At 32.4% G+C, this 15,485-nt stretch overlaps 1 protein-coding gene across 2 annotated transcripts in view; it reads left to right on the forward strand.

The window, feature by feature from the left end:
• The window catches only part of TTK (TTK protein kinase), a 36,459-nt gene extending 21,328 nt beyond the window's left edge, over positions 1-15,131 (forward strand). The window contains exons 14-22 of one of the 2 annotated variants that reach the window (XM_069488374.1): positions 1,536-1,628; positions 6,536-6,693; positions 6,821-6,972; positions 8,315-8,439; positions 10,118-10,198; positions 12,067-12,243; positions 12,808-12,892; positions 13,202-13,299; positions 14,709-15,131. In XM_069488374.1, the coding sequence (XP_069344475.1) occupies positions 1,536-1,628; positions 6,536-6,693; positions 6,821-6,972; positions 8,315-8,439; positions 10,118-10,198; positions 12,067-12,243; positions 12,808-12,892; positions 13,202-13,299; positions 14,709-14,792 (1,053 nt within the window). In that variant the 3' untranslated portion in view covers positions 14,793-15,131. The remainder of the gene's footprint in view (positions 1-1,535; positions 1,629-6,535; positions 6,694-6,820; positions 6,973-8,314; positions 8,440-10,117; positions 10,199-12,066; positions 12,244-12,807; positions 12,893-13,201; positions 13,300-14,708) is intronic. The other variant, XM_069488375.1, reaches the window with a different exon arrangement.
• The last annotated feature ends 354 nt before the right edge of the window (positions 15,132-15,485 follow it).

The raw sequence follows: 15,485 nt of genomic DNA on the forward strand, positions 1-15,485 counted from the left end.
ACATGAAGGGACTTAATTGCCACTGATTTGTACTTAAAAATGGTTAAAATGGTAAATTTTATGTCATATATATTTTGCCACAATTTAAAAGAATAATGGACAAAATAATTAGCTGACAATGGATTATACTAATTATGGAAAGAGGTGATAATGTTTTGAAGATTAAAACAATATATAATAAATTACAAAGGAAAAAGAAAGATGATCAAGTTTGCCCATACATTGATTCAAAACACATTTATTGAGCTATTGCTAGCGTCAGACCCTGTTTGAGTCGAAATGTAGAGGGCGAGTCAGAAATGACAAGTGAAGGGGATTGGGGGAGCCTCCTAGGAGAGGCCTATAAGTATAGGAGGGAACTGAAAGAGGCCACAGTGTAGCCAGAACTCAGGAAGGGGAAGGGGTGAACTCTAAGGTTCTGCTGGACCCTTAAATTTTACCCTAAGAGGGATAGGACAAGCTTGAAGCAGGGAAGTGAAATTATCTGATTTGCATTTTGAAAACTCTGGCCACAGTGAAAAAGGTAGAGTTAGGGAGATGTAAGGTGTCCTGTGTAGGAAACTGAACCTCACATTGGTGTTGAATCAGAAATAAGTTAGAATTATTTTATTCTAAAAACTGTCAGGGAAAAAGGACATTAAGCTGCTTTCTTCCCTCAGAAATGTTGACAGTGTAAGTACAAAAGAATAGAGAAAGGAAGCACCAAAAGGGGGGCGGGGGGACTTTGATGAAATTACAAAAGATACTTATTTCAAAGCCAAATACTTTCTTATAGGAGACATATTTCATGACTCAACAGTGTCTCCCAACCCTAGAAGTTAAAGAAATTAGAATCTGTATCTTTTTATTTAAATAGGAGATTACATGAAAGATTGCACCATTTGGAATCTAAAACAGGACTTAATTAAATTGAGGTTTATTGAGACCTTGTTTCAACTTGGTTAATCAGCTAATCAGGTGCTCTTTTGTTTTAACTTCTTTATCAGCTCAGAATAAGTCCTCTCAGCTCTCCATCTGTTCAAAGCATTTATAGGTACATAGAGAGATCCTCTAGCATAAGGGAAAAGTGAAGAGGCAAGTTGTATAGTACATCAGTTGAAAATTTGCTAGGAAAGATGCTAAAGTTCAGAGAAATTAAATAACTTGTTGAATCACTCAGCACAAAGTGGGGAATTGCTGAAGCTTGCATTTATCTGATTGACTTCGGAGCTCTTAGCACCTTAGTGCATTGCTTCCTTTATAATATAATGCTAAATTAGAAAAAAGAATATAGATATAATTGTCTGTATATGTATATATATGTAGGTAAGTAAAGAGGTATAAGGAAAAAGATTAGAAAGGAAGCATGAAAATTGATTAAAAGTTTATTTCTTTGATTAAAGTATGTAGAGCAAGTTTTCTTTTTAAAATATTGTAATGTAGGTAACTAAAGATTTAAGATAATTTCAAAATTGGAAGCAGTTCACCATACCAAATATAAGCTAGTTTCTTAGGCATATTCTTTGAACTTTTATTTATATATTTTAATTATTTAGATTTCAGCATCCTCATCAAAAAATGAATGCATTTCAGTTAAAGGAAGAATTTATTCCATATTAAAGCAGATAGGAAGTGGAGGTTCAAGTAAGGTAAGTGTCTTAAATATTTAAGAAGTGAATAAAAATATTTTAAACCTTTTTTTAGCCCTTTTACCTATGGGGGCTCTTTTTTCTTCACTTCTAGGGGCCTATAATACTGTTGAGCCAAAAAGGCCATCTCATCCCCTGCCCTCTCTTTCCACTAGCCTCCACACCCACAAGTGACATATCCTCTTAAGACCTATCTTTTCGTCACAGTCTCCTGCTTCCCTCGCAGTGTCCTATGCTTCTGAATTTCTTCTCTAATAACATTAACTTTGACTTGGCTTGGGAAATGACCACTATGTGTTAGCACTAAAGAATCTTTCTAAAACTGAGTCAGAACATGATATAAATTGCTAATATGCTTAGAACTATTCTGCAAAGATTTTCACTAACAGATTTTCATATAAGATTTCACTAATGTTTTGAGTTTTTCATTCCAAAAACAGTTTAATAACCAATAAGTTTCTGGAATTAGATTATTTTCTAAATTTATATGGTTCTGTTAGTCCTGTGGATAGAAGGCATCTTAAGCATTATCTAAACTTGCCATCTTTCTATTCTCTTAAATGTACTTTGGTCAGATTTTTGCCTTTATCCCTCATCAAAACAACTATAATCAAGGTTGCCAATGATCTCTATATTTTTGCCAAATTTAATTCTTAGCTTTGATTTTGGGTTACTTAGCAACATTTGGGACAATTGATTATTTTTTTCTTACTGAATTTTTTTTTTTGTTTTCTACTTGGCCCTTCTGTTTTCTTCTCAAACTGGCTGTTTCTATTGCCTTCCTCATGTCCCTGATTTCAGTGGAGCAATGCCTCAGGGCACGTCCTTAGCCTCTTTAATTTTTTCTCTTAGACTCCTTCACTCTGGTGGTGTTCTTTTCCAGTCTCATAGTTTTAAATACCATGTATATGATACAAATTTCCAAATTATATTTCCAGCTCAGACCTTTCCTTTGAATTTCAGACTTAATATTTAACTTGATTGTTTCAGCATCTCTTCGTGGTGTCTACTATGCATTTAAAATGATATGTCCAAACACAAGTCTTAATCTATAGTCTTTTCCATTTCAGTAAATGCCAACTTCATTCTTCCAATTGCTTGGCCAAAAAATCAACTCCTCTTACTTTTCACACGTACAATCTGGCCAATCAGCAAATCTTGGTGGTTTTTCCTCAGAGTATCTCCAAAAAAATCTGTTTCTCATCATCTCTAATATTATCACTTTGGTTGAAGCAACTATTGTATTTTCACCTGGATTATTACATTATCCTCCTAATAAGTCTCATTGACTCAGTCCTTGCCCGCCTGTCTGTTATTTTATTGCATATCAACAAATTATAGTTATATATTTTTATGGAGTACAAAGTGGTGTTAGGATCTTTTGATTTAATGTGGAATGATTAAATTAAGTGAATTAACATATCTATCATCTCAAATATTTAACATTGTGATGAGAACATCAGACATTTCTTCTCCTAGTGTATTAGAGTATGCTATATTCAATTATTAGCTATATTCAGCATGCTATCTTATTGATCTCAGAAATCAAACCTATTCCTCTTATCTAACCGAGGCTTTGTACCCTTTGACAATCATCTCCTATTCCTCTCATCCCCCTGCCTCTGGTAACCACCATTCTACTCTCCGCTTCTGTGAGTTTAATTTAGATTACACATGTAAGGGAAAATATGCGGTGTTTGTCTGTCTGTGTTTGACTGATTTCATTTCCTCATGGTCTATTTTAACACAACAGTCTATTACTCTAGATATCCTCATGTCTTTGCTCAAGTATCTGCTCAGTTAGGACTTCCTTGCTCACACTCTAAAACTACAATCCCCACCTTCCAGACATTGGTGTTCTCCATTCCCCTTTCCTGCTTTATTTTTCTCTGTAGTTTACCTTGTAGCATGCTGTGTAATCTAGTTATTTGGTTTGTTGTTTGTGTCCCCCTGCACTTGAATGTGAGCTCCATGAAGATAGGGATATTTGTCTAATTTGCTTAGAGACGCTAGCTCCAGTGTCTAGAACAGTACCTAGAACAGAGAGGGACTGAATGAATTTGTTGAATAAACAAATTGTTCCTCCTTGGCTAGTTTGCTATTATAAGTTGTTCAAGATGATGTACGAAACACTGTTGGGCTCATTTTACATGTTATTATAATTTTCTAATCCAGATGAATAATTAGACTTGCTTAAGGCTGTCTTTTTAACTTCTTAAAGATAAGTTATATATATTACCATGTGTATTAAGTCTTCAATAAATATTATTTAATAATTTCTTTTCTTTATATATTTTCTTTGTTCTTTCCCTTGAATCAAATTTTAGGCATGGGAATAAAGGGACAATACAGCTATTTTTATCAATTTGAATTACCTAATTTAATTGCTTTAATAGAAATTCTTTGGTTAATATTTACTACTTGGTTATTTGGCTACATTTTAATTGTGTCAAGGTGTTAACAATTATGAGAGGTATTTATTTAGTCGCATGTATCCAGAGACTGTAGAGTAGTCTTAATGGTGTTTTAAACACTTTTTCCTTGGAGTATAACAAAGTTGTAAGCTCAATTACGTAAAGTTCCAATCGGTAAAGCTATGGCTGGCCTGTCTTTTCTGAGTTCACTTAAACTATCATTTAATTTAATGATTATGATGGAGTTGAAAAAATCAACATGCCTCAGAGAAAAAGAGAGTAACATGTTTTATAAAACTACTACCATTTATGTTCTTCTTATTCCAAAGTTGAGGCAGTGACCAACTTTTGGTGTATTAATTAAGAGCATGTAGAGCAGTCATGGGGCTGACAACAATGGTCAAGACATTAGCCTGTCTAGTGCTACTTTCATTAATTTCCCATGAAACTGACAAATCATAATTCTGTCACCGTCTCTATGAAATGGAAATAAGGCCTACCTAATCTAGCTCACAGGATATTGCAAGAGTTTTGCCAGAACAGAGACAATGGAAAAAAAATAAACACATACATGCAAAAAGTGAAAAGTTTTCATTTGCTCAGAAATTTTGAAATCTTATATAAATAGCTTTAATATACTGCAAGTCTATTTTCTGATATATCTGATAAGTTTAACATGTTTTAAAACATCTGCTTTATTCTGACATGAATGTCTTTAATGATGATAGCTAACATTTGCTTCATTCCAACATGGCAGAACACTGTAGACATTAATCATCTGAGTTATTCTTCCAACCCTATGCAGTAGGTACTACCAACAGCATTTAATTTTTGAGAGATTAAGGAACTTAGCCCAAGGTTAGACTGCCCATAAGGGTAGAGCTGGAAATCAAATGCAGGTATTTCCTTCTATTAACAGTCCAAAGTTTTATATCCTATATTTTTTGGGTGGTGTTTTCTATAATCTTTAAATTTTATTTCTATGATACAAAGCCATATCATTGCACAAATATACCACCTCATACCTTATTAAACAGAGCATACAAATAAAATATAGCTACCAGATTCAAGGTCATAGATGTCAATGTTGTACCACACAACAGTAGATGCTGTCAGTTCACTGAGATTTTTGAGGCTGTTTACCTTATACCAAGTGGCTTTATGCTGTTATTTTAAAATTCCTTTTATCATTTTCATTGTTATTTTCTGCTGCCACTTGCTCTATCACTGTTATATGCTGTATCCCCCTCTAATTTGCTGTGTATCTAGGTAAAACCAGTAATACTTTGTTAGAGTTTTGTACTTAAAAATTAAAGGTAACTAACGTGTACCTGAGGGCCTGATAGACTATCCTTATTAGTGCAGTTTTTGCACATCAACATCGTACATACCTGGACTCTTTTCTTATTCCTTCCCAGCATCTACTGAGTAGTCAAGGTTAATGAATTTTTACTTAAACATGTCAAAGGGATAAATGAATATAGTTTTTCTTGTGTTTACTAGTATTTTGTATTTGAATTCTGGGATTTTAGAAGCACCATTCCTGTTTCCTATTTGCCAAAAATTAGACACATTAGCAGTGTTTTCTACTTTTCAAAATATTATCTGTCCTGTCAGTATTACTCAGAAATTAACTGTCCATTATAGCCAGAGCAATCAGACCTTGACCTCAGAGATCCTCATGACATGCTTACAAGAACATCTTGTTCTTGCCAACTTGACTTTGGAAATTGGATCTACTCTACTTTTCACAACTGAATATACTAATAGCTTATAATTAATATATATATTAATAATCTCTATCACATGAATGAAACTATCAACTCTAGGCATAATGGAAAAAACACCATCTGTGAAATGAATTGACGACTATTATAGCCTGTAGTCATCTTAAATTTTTTTTTTTTTGAGACACGGTCTCACTATTTTGCTCAGGCTGGACTTGAACTCTTGGGTACAAGTGATCCTCCCGCCTCAGCCTCCTAAGTAGCTGCGACTACAGGCACACACCTGGCTTGTCCTTAACATTTTTTATTGTCTTTTTTCTATGCTATTTCCCTGGTTAAGGCATCCAACAAACTGTTACGAACATGTATGAATTTAAATTACTTTTTTTATATGTTGATACAGTAATAGAAACATTTTAGGTTTATACCTTTGAGTTATTGAGTGCCCATTATGTAGGTGGTTGGGAATGGACTACTATTAGGATTATTTTTTTTTCCTTTTATACTCAGAATAGGCCCAGAAATTTTTAGTTGTTGACATCAATATTTCCTTCAGAATTTTCTCAACCTAAAATTGTCTAATAAATGTAGGAGCTTCTGGATAGCTAAACATGTAAAGGTTCCTGGAGGCTGGCCTGTCTAGAGAGGGCATGGAAGATCCATGCCTCTTCCTCATTAAAAAGAAAAATTATCTAATAAATTTTTAAACATTGTAATAGTGTATAAATAGAGCATCCTAAACTTTTCTCTTTGTTCTGATATATAGGTATTTCAGGTGTTGAATGAAAAGAAACAGATATATGCTATAAAATATGTGAACTTAGAAGAAGCAGATAACCAAACTATTGATAGTTACCGGAATGAAATAGCTTATTTGAATAAACTACAGCAACACAGTGATAAGATCATCCGTCTTTATGATTAGTAAGAATTCTTTTTAAATTTAAAAAGAAAACTTTTTCTACCATAATTCTTCAGGTAAATACTTAGTAAATCTTAATTAATATGACCTAGCCATTTACTGTTTTGTTGCTTTTATTTTTAATTGCAGTGAAATCACAGACCAGTACATCTATATGGTAATGGAGTGTGGAAATATTGATCTTAATAGTTGGCTTAAAAAGAAAAAATCCATTGATCCATGGGAACGCAAGAGTTACTGGAAAAATATGTTGGAAGCAGTTCACACAATCCATCAACATGGTATTTTAAAATCTCTTTATATATGTAAACTTAGAATATATATTAATAATGTCATCTTAGAGAAATACACCTATAATTTTAAGGCATTGATTATTGATATCTTTAACAAGATGAACTTTGTTCATTGAAAGTTGTTAATTGAAAGTTTATTTAAAGATGAAGAAACAAAATCATTTCTTAAAATACTGTTAACCCAGCTGGGTTTGGTGGCTCACACCTATAATCCTAGCACTTTGGAAGGCCAAGGTGGGAGGATCGCTTGACATCAGGAGTTCGAGACCAGCCTGAGCAAGAGCCAGACCTCGTCTTTACTAAAGATAGAAAAAATTATCTGCCACAGTGGTGTGTGCCAGTAGTCCTGTCTACTCAGGAGGCTGAGGCAGGAGGATTGCTTGAACCCAAGAGTTTGCTGCTGCAGTGAGCTATGATGACAACACTGCACTCTAGCTGGAGTAACATAGTAAGACTCTGTCTCAAAATAAATAAATAATTAATTAATTAAATAAAAGTAAAATAAAATACTATTAACCCAAAGAATTTAGGACACGAACTCAAGCCTCTTATACATAATGCAAAATGTATTGTTTTCTCAGTATTAATGTAGTCTTTAATCCTTACCTCTAAGTACTTGATTTGTAGCAGATCTAAGACTTTGGGATTCAGACATTCTAAAAATATGAGTTGGTTTTACTTTTTTTACTCCTAAGCCTACCTTCTTGGTTGGGTTTTACTTGTACTTGTCCTTGATTCTTTTTAAGGCTTTTTTCTGCCTTATCCTATCCTTTTTTTTTTTTTTTATTATAACCATTAACCTAGATAATTATAATTTATCTCCTTCTTATATCTCTCTATAAGTTACAAAATAATTCACCAGTGATCGAGATCAGAGCTGTAGGGATGGATGTGTCAGGAGCATTAGGGTCTTACCATCTGGCGCTATAATTTATAATGCTCTCTAGTGAGGAGTGAATCATAGTGGTTAAGAGGATAGCTTCTGAAGCCACACTGCCTGGCTTCAACTAATGATGCTGTCACTTAGGCCTTGTGACCTTGAACAAATTACTTAAATTCTCATTGTCTTAGTTTCCTCACCTTAAAATGGTACTATGAGTAGTATGTATGTCAGCATTGTGAGGATTAGGTGATTCAGTACTGTAGAAGCAATGGAACCTAGAACAGTTCCTGGCACATAATTAGTGCTATATATTTGTAGAATATACAAAAATTAATATTTCACTGGATTCACTACGTGAAGGAACCTTCTTGACTTGAACATTGGGAAATTTTTTGTCCTTAGAATGTCTTACATTATCTAATATTATAATGGATTTTTATTTTGAAGGCATTGTTCACAGTGATCTGAAACCTGCCAACTTTCTGATAGTTGATGGAATGCTAAAGCTAATTGATTTTGGGATTGCAAACCAAATGCAACCAGATACAACAAGTATTGTTAAAGATTCTCAGGTAAGACTTTTAAGAAATAGTTGGTTACCTCACAGTATAATTCAATTCCTTTTCACCTGTGTAGTGTTATTTTGCTAATGGGTATTATATTTTTACCTCCCTCATTCTTCAAAGGATTTGAAGTCTTTTAATAAGAATACATACTATAAGTATAAAAAATCAAAATCATGATCAATATTATTTAGAATAGAAAGTCAAGATCAAATAGAAATATATCCAGCAATTTTGAATAATTTTCCTATAGTTGAGGTAGAAAAGCAGTAATACCTGCCATGGAAATCATTTCAGTCATGATCTAAAATTGACCTGAAAATTTGGCTCAGAATTTCTTGATAACAAACAAAAAGGGAATTGCAGTTCTATGTTTTTCATTGTCAATGAGGTAAGATTATTTCTGTTCTTCCAGAGAAGAAAATCTTTCCCTATGAGTTAAATTGGAAAAAAATTTAAGTGGGCCTTCATATTGGAAATGCCATAATAAATATTGTACTCAGTGGCATTTTTATAATAGGATATGCAATAGTAAACTTAATGAAGTTGTCTCATAAAAGCTAAAGCAATGGCACCAAGGTATAGCTGAAAGAGAATCTTACTTGGAGCCAAGATGATGTGTTCCATGTATACAGATTTCTGATGTGGATCTACCTTAATCCCTGGAGTAAAACTAGACTTTGTTAGGAGGAATAGAAGGAGAGCATTCCCTTTAAACAATTCCATTTGACAATCATTTATCAAAAGTGTAGTTGAACAATGACTCGTAAATCAGCTTAAAGTACCTTCTATGGCAAGACCCTAAAGTATAGATATTCTGTGTCTGAAAGCAGAACCATTTTGTTTGTTTGTTTGTTTGTTTATTTGTTTTAGACAGGGTCTCACTTTGTCACCCAGACTGGAGTGCAGTGGTGTGATCACAGTTCATTGCAATCCCCAGCTCCTGGGCTTAAGCAATCCTCCTGGCTCAATCTCCCAAGTAGCTAGGACTACAGGTGCATGCCACCATGCCCACCGAATTTTTTAATTTTTTGTGGAGACAGAGTCTCTCTATGTTTCCCAGGCTGGTCTAGAACTCCTGGCCTTAAGTGATCCACCCACCTCAGCCTCCCAAAGTGCTGGGATTACAGGTGTGAGCCACTATGCCCAGCAGGAACCATTTATTTTAGAATTAGATGAATGCGATGTAGGCTGGCATAATTCTATTGTAGAAACTCAAGTGATTTAGATGCCCATCCCATTTCAGTTTGGACTGGGGCCCAAGGAGTACTGGGAGACAGATGTTTATATTAATATATTGTTGGTTGGCTGATTGGTTTATTTTTCAAAAAATGTTGAGCCTATTCCAGCACAAAAATGAATGATAATCAGGTCCCTCCATCAATAGAATTTTAGCCTGAACAGTTTTTAAGGCAGAAATTACTCATTGCTCACTATAATCATAGAAAAAGCACAGCATTCTGAAAAGAGTCAGTTTTTCTGATTATGAACCCAGTTCATTATGCTGGACTTGTGAAGAAATTTAATATATATCTTAACGTTGTTGGCAGTTATTTGAATTTTTTAAGTATATCACTGAAATCTGTAAATATCCAAGTTTCCAAGAATCTAGCATTCATGTTTTAAAAAATTTAAAGCAGAGTGAAATATATTCTTTGATTTGTATTTTCTCTGACTTGTCAAATAGGTTGGCACAGTTAATTATATGCCACCAGAAGCAATCAAGGATATGTCTTCCTCAAGAGAGAATGGGAAATCCAAGTCAAAGGTACTGTAAAGATTGTTTATATTCCATTTATCTGGCATCCATAGGGAATACACTATTTTCTGAACAAGCTTATCAGATAACTGAAGGTTATTTCTTTAAGTTCTAAAACTTTTTAGGCCATTACAAAGACATTGCTATCTTTTTTTTTTGTTTCTTCTTTGATTCTTATATGTATTTTTCACCATTTATTCATTTGTGAATTCTATATTTACAAGTATAACTAAAGTATGTAATTTTTTCTGGCCTGCCACTGGCTACTTTTCTACTTACTTTATTTCACCACCTCACTGAACTTTGTGTCAAACTAATTAGTACTGCTTATCAGGGTCCCATTTTGCCTGCCATGATGCCTTGGGTTCCTTTATCCTTTATCTATATCAGTATAAGCAAGTGGATGCAAGCATACATTGTTGTCCCAGAAACCTATATTCAAGTCATACATAGATCTGCCTCTTCATTAACAACTGTCTTTGGCCAAGTGACTTAAATTGCTTTGTTTCCTTATCTATAAATTGGGTTTATAAACAGTACCTATATTAAAAGAGATTGAAAATTAAATGAGAAAGAATATAAAAACACTAAGTACATTGTCCAGCTCAAAATCATTTCTTGATAAATGTGCTTTTATTTACTAGATTGTATTTTCCTTCCTAGAAAATTGTGGCTTTTATATATTTTTATCCAATAACTGGCATAAAATTTTGCCAAATATTCCCTCTTACAAAATTCTTTTTATATCTGTTTAGTCTCTACTTTTCTCCTAAAACTTAGATTTACTGTCTTTTTTCTTTTTCTTGATTAATTTGGCATGATTTTATTGCTCTTAAAGAACCAAGTCTTGATTTCATTTATCAATTCTATTTTCATTCGTTTTATAACTTTTGCTTTTGTCTTTGTTAATTTCTTCTTTGTATTCTCTTTAGGTTTATTTTTTTCCTAGCTTCTTGATTTAAATAACCAATTTAATTTTTAGTGGTGTTACTTTTTTCTTTTTTCTTTTTTTGTATTTGGTTTTATATGCCCATTTCTCCTCCTAACCACACCCCCCACAGCTTTCTGTGTCAAAGTTTATCCTTTGTGGAGTGCATATAGTTATGTTTTGTTTATAACCATTCTCATTTATTATGTCCACTGCTATGTTTGTTCTTATTCATGTTCTTTTTAAAGTCAAAAGGATAATTTTATTATCGTACTGCTTTGGTTATTTCTAATGAGATTTTAATGTGAACATTTAATATTTATTGAATACTTACTATAACCAGAAACTATCCTCTATGATTAACCGTATTCATGCTTATATCCTTTAATGCTTATGACAATGTACTTACTTCTATTTTAGAGGTGAGGAAACAAGACACATAGAATTACCAGCTAGTGATTAGACCAGGATACAAGCCCAGCCCAGGCTGATTCTATAGTTTATGCTCTTAGATTTAGGACTGTATAATTTAAATAAGCTTTTAAAAATGTTTGCATACTTTGAATTTATATAAAAATTTATTATCCCATAACTCAGAGGAAAACAAGTAGATTTAAATTTTGTAGTTATGTTTTTTAGTTTTATATTTTTACAAGCTGTCAAGAAAAAATTTTACCTCAATTGAAATATTTTAATTGTGAGTTTGTGGAAGGATGTAAAGCTCATCTTTTTTGTTGAAATAACCAAATGTAATGAAAACTAGAAACAAATGTTTTGTCATGTATACATAATCTAGTACTCACTCATAATTACTGAGATTTAATTATGATTTTAAATATTAAGCTATATATGTATACATATTCATATATTTTAAAATATATAATATTTTATGTTTACATTTTCTATTAAAATAATAGCAACTTGGTTTTTTGTTTTTGTTTTTTCTTAGATAAGCCCCAAAAGTGATGTTTGGTCATTAGGATGCATTTTATACTATATGACTTATGGGAAAACACCATTTCAGCATATAATTAATCAGATTTCTAAATTACATGCCATAATTGACCCTAATCATGAAATTGAATTTCCTGATATTCCAGAGAAAGATCTTCAAGATGTGTTAAAGGTAATATTGATCTATGGATATAGAAGGACATTTCACATAACTAATTATTTACTTTAAAGAAATAGCTAAGGTGACTGGAATTGTGTAACTGTCTTAAATATAACTGTTCTATCAAAAGGCATTGAGGACTGAATTAGCTTTTAAAGGCATGTTTACTTTAATTTGAAGGTAAACTAAACTAAGGTAAAACTAAGTGTTAAAACTTATGAATATAACCGGATCTGGTGGGATCTACCTGCAGTCCCAGCTACTCAGGAGGCTAAGGCAGGAGGATCACTTGATCGAGCCCCTGAGAGTTCAAACTGCAGTGAGCTACGATTGTGCCACTGCATTCTTCCCTGGGTGACAGGGTAAGACCCTATCTCTAAATAAATAGATAGATAGATAGATAGATAGATATTTGGGAATTTTGAAAAAGTGACTTAGGTGAAATAATCTTATCATTATTTAAGTGGCATATCTAGAAAGCAACTTTTGTAATATGATGCAATCTGGAAAAATACTTTATCAGTATCATATATGAAAATCTGCTTTGTTTTTTTAAAAAATTCTTTATTTTTATAGTGTTGTTTAATAAGGGACCCGAAACAGAGGATATCCATTCCTGAGCTCTTGGTGCATCCATATGTTCAAATTCAAACTCATCCAGGTACTACTGCTTTAAAAATTTGTTTACTAGATTACTAATATAAACAGCCTATTAATTATTACAAAGAGCAGAATCTGAATGGCTACTTTAACCCTGCCTCCTTCCTTAAGGAAGTTTCTATTTTGCTAAATAGCAAAGTAAATTAAATCACCTTTCTTTACTTGCTGGTATTCATTTATACTTTTCCTAGGTAAGGGATTATGATTAGTGATAAATTACTAGAATGCCAGTTATTGTGCTGTTAAACAAAATGTATATTTATAGTGGACTTTCTTATTAGTACCAGTATGTTATTGATTTATTTTATAGGTAACCAAATGGCTAAGGGAACCACTGAAGAAATGAAATATGTTCTGGGTCAACTTGTTGGTCTGAATTCTCCTAACTCCATTTTGAAAGCTGCTAAAGTAAGTATATCTATTCTCTGTCTACTTTAATTTTAACTGTTTTATATAGTGAGTTAGACACTTATGGAAATGGGTAGTCCAGAGAAAAGTTGGTCCAATCATCAGATCAGTTATGAAGTTTGTTTTTACATTTAGATACTTCATTTGTGCTTTTTGACAAATACAGATTTATTTGATTTATATTCTTATTGTTAATACAGCACAGTTCAAAGCAGATTGTCATATAAGGTGCATTCATATTTCAACTGGATTAAATTTAATATCAGAATCTTTTAACTCTGCACCATCATAAACACAACTTTTGAATGTATTCTTTTAGCCAGTTTTTTTCTTATACCTTCTTAGAGACATCACATGTAATGGCTTTTGTGAAGCTGAACATAGTAGTCAATACATTTCTCAAAGTACATGTCTCAAGCTTTTTAGCCTCCCAATGCCTGTTTATATCTATACCATGATTTTGGGTCTCACTGTCATCAAACACCTAGTCATTTCTAGCACCCTGTGAATACTTATTGACCAACTGGTTTAGCTACCAGGCAGTTACTAATTACATATTTCAGTAATAACATTATTATAAAATTATGTTAGCTTAAACTAATGTTGCTCTTAGCTCTCTGGGGTAAGTGTAAAATCAGTCTACATTACTAAGAACGTGGACACATTTCTAAAGTGAATTTACTATACATTCACTATTATTATATTTGCAATGATATAAGGTACATTTTTTTTCCTTAAAGTTTTTCAAGTGCTGATGGCTTTAGGAATTAAAAGTGGACAAAATTTGTTTTGTATTTGCTCTATATTTCATATCTCCATGTTTTAAGTTTATACCAATGTATTGTTCAAAGCCTTTTGTAAATAAAATTGAGGTGAATTAGTTACCTTTATCACTGAAGTTATATGTTCCTTGAGGGCAAAGATGTCTGCCATCTTAGATGTTAGCTAAGCCTTAAATCTTTTTTTAAATACATAGATTTTTAATATACTTAATTGTACTCATTTTTATGATAATTTTTGTGTCTTCTGTTTATTTAAATATCATCTGAGAATATATATTGTTTCCTAATGTGTATATTTTACATATAGGAATTTATCTAAGACTGGCTTTATTTAAGAAAAAGTAAGGGAGATCAAGAAGGTCTTGAAGGTTCATATGTTTATTAATAGCTATGTTATATTTCTTTTATAGAAAGATTGAGCTATATCTCATGATAGGTAATTCTTAAGGCCAAGCTTGGTGTTTAAAATTCTTTCTTATCTCAAATAGTTTATAAAATAATTTCTCAATTATAAGAGTAAGAGAGATAAACCTATTATTTTTAGAATATGTTGAGATACCTTTACTAATCTGATAATACGCTGAACTAAAAAATATTACAAAACAGATTTTTGTTTTTTAATTTCAGACTTTATATGAGCACTATAGCGGTGGTGAAAGTCATGATTCTTCATCATCCAAGACTTTTGAAAAAAAATGGGAAAAAAAATAATTTGCAGCTACTCTTTATCTGTTAAATGATACCTGTAAAATATATTGAACTGTTAATGTTCTTGATTCCCTGTGGAAATCTGCTATTGAGGACAACTTTACTCTGAAATATTATCAGCAAAAATATTCTGTAGATTATCCTCAAAAGAAAACTTTAAAAACAACAACCACTAATGATAGTGTGTATATTAAATTATAGAATTGGTTTCTCTGTTTTATGCTTTCCTATAAATGTAATCTATTTGATATCATTTCACCCTTGGAATAGTGGGTGGACAACTGACATATTCTGAAGAACTTTGTAAATAAAGCTTTGTAGCATAAAATGACACTAAAATTTCAAAGTTGTAAAATTATTTTCTTCAAGCAAATGTATTAGTGGCATGGCAGCAAAATTCTTAATAAATATTGGATTAAGGGAAGACATGGGAGTGGACCTTAATGAACTTTCAAAAAAACCCCAAAAGTTTGAATTCTAATATAGATTTTCTAATTATTTATGGCATCAATATAGTCTATAGTTTTAGGGCTATACTTGGCTCTTTCAATTCTCCCTTTGTTCTTCATAGTATCTAATGTTTTTGGTGTTTAGAGTATCATGTTGGATCCTCTGGTGAAAATTATATATAGCTTGTCTTCACTGTCTGACCTGTGTGGCAACTGGTAATTATAAATGTGGCCCCAGAGTCTCCTT

Source organism: Eulemur rufifrons, chromosome 15, assembly GCF_041146395.1.
Source record: "Eulemur rufifrons isolate Redbay chromosome 15, OSU_ERuf_1, whole genome shotgun sequence".
Classification (NCBI taxonomy): Eukaryota; Metazoa; Chordata; class Mammalia; order Primates; family Lemuridae; genus Eulemur; species Eulemur rufifrons.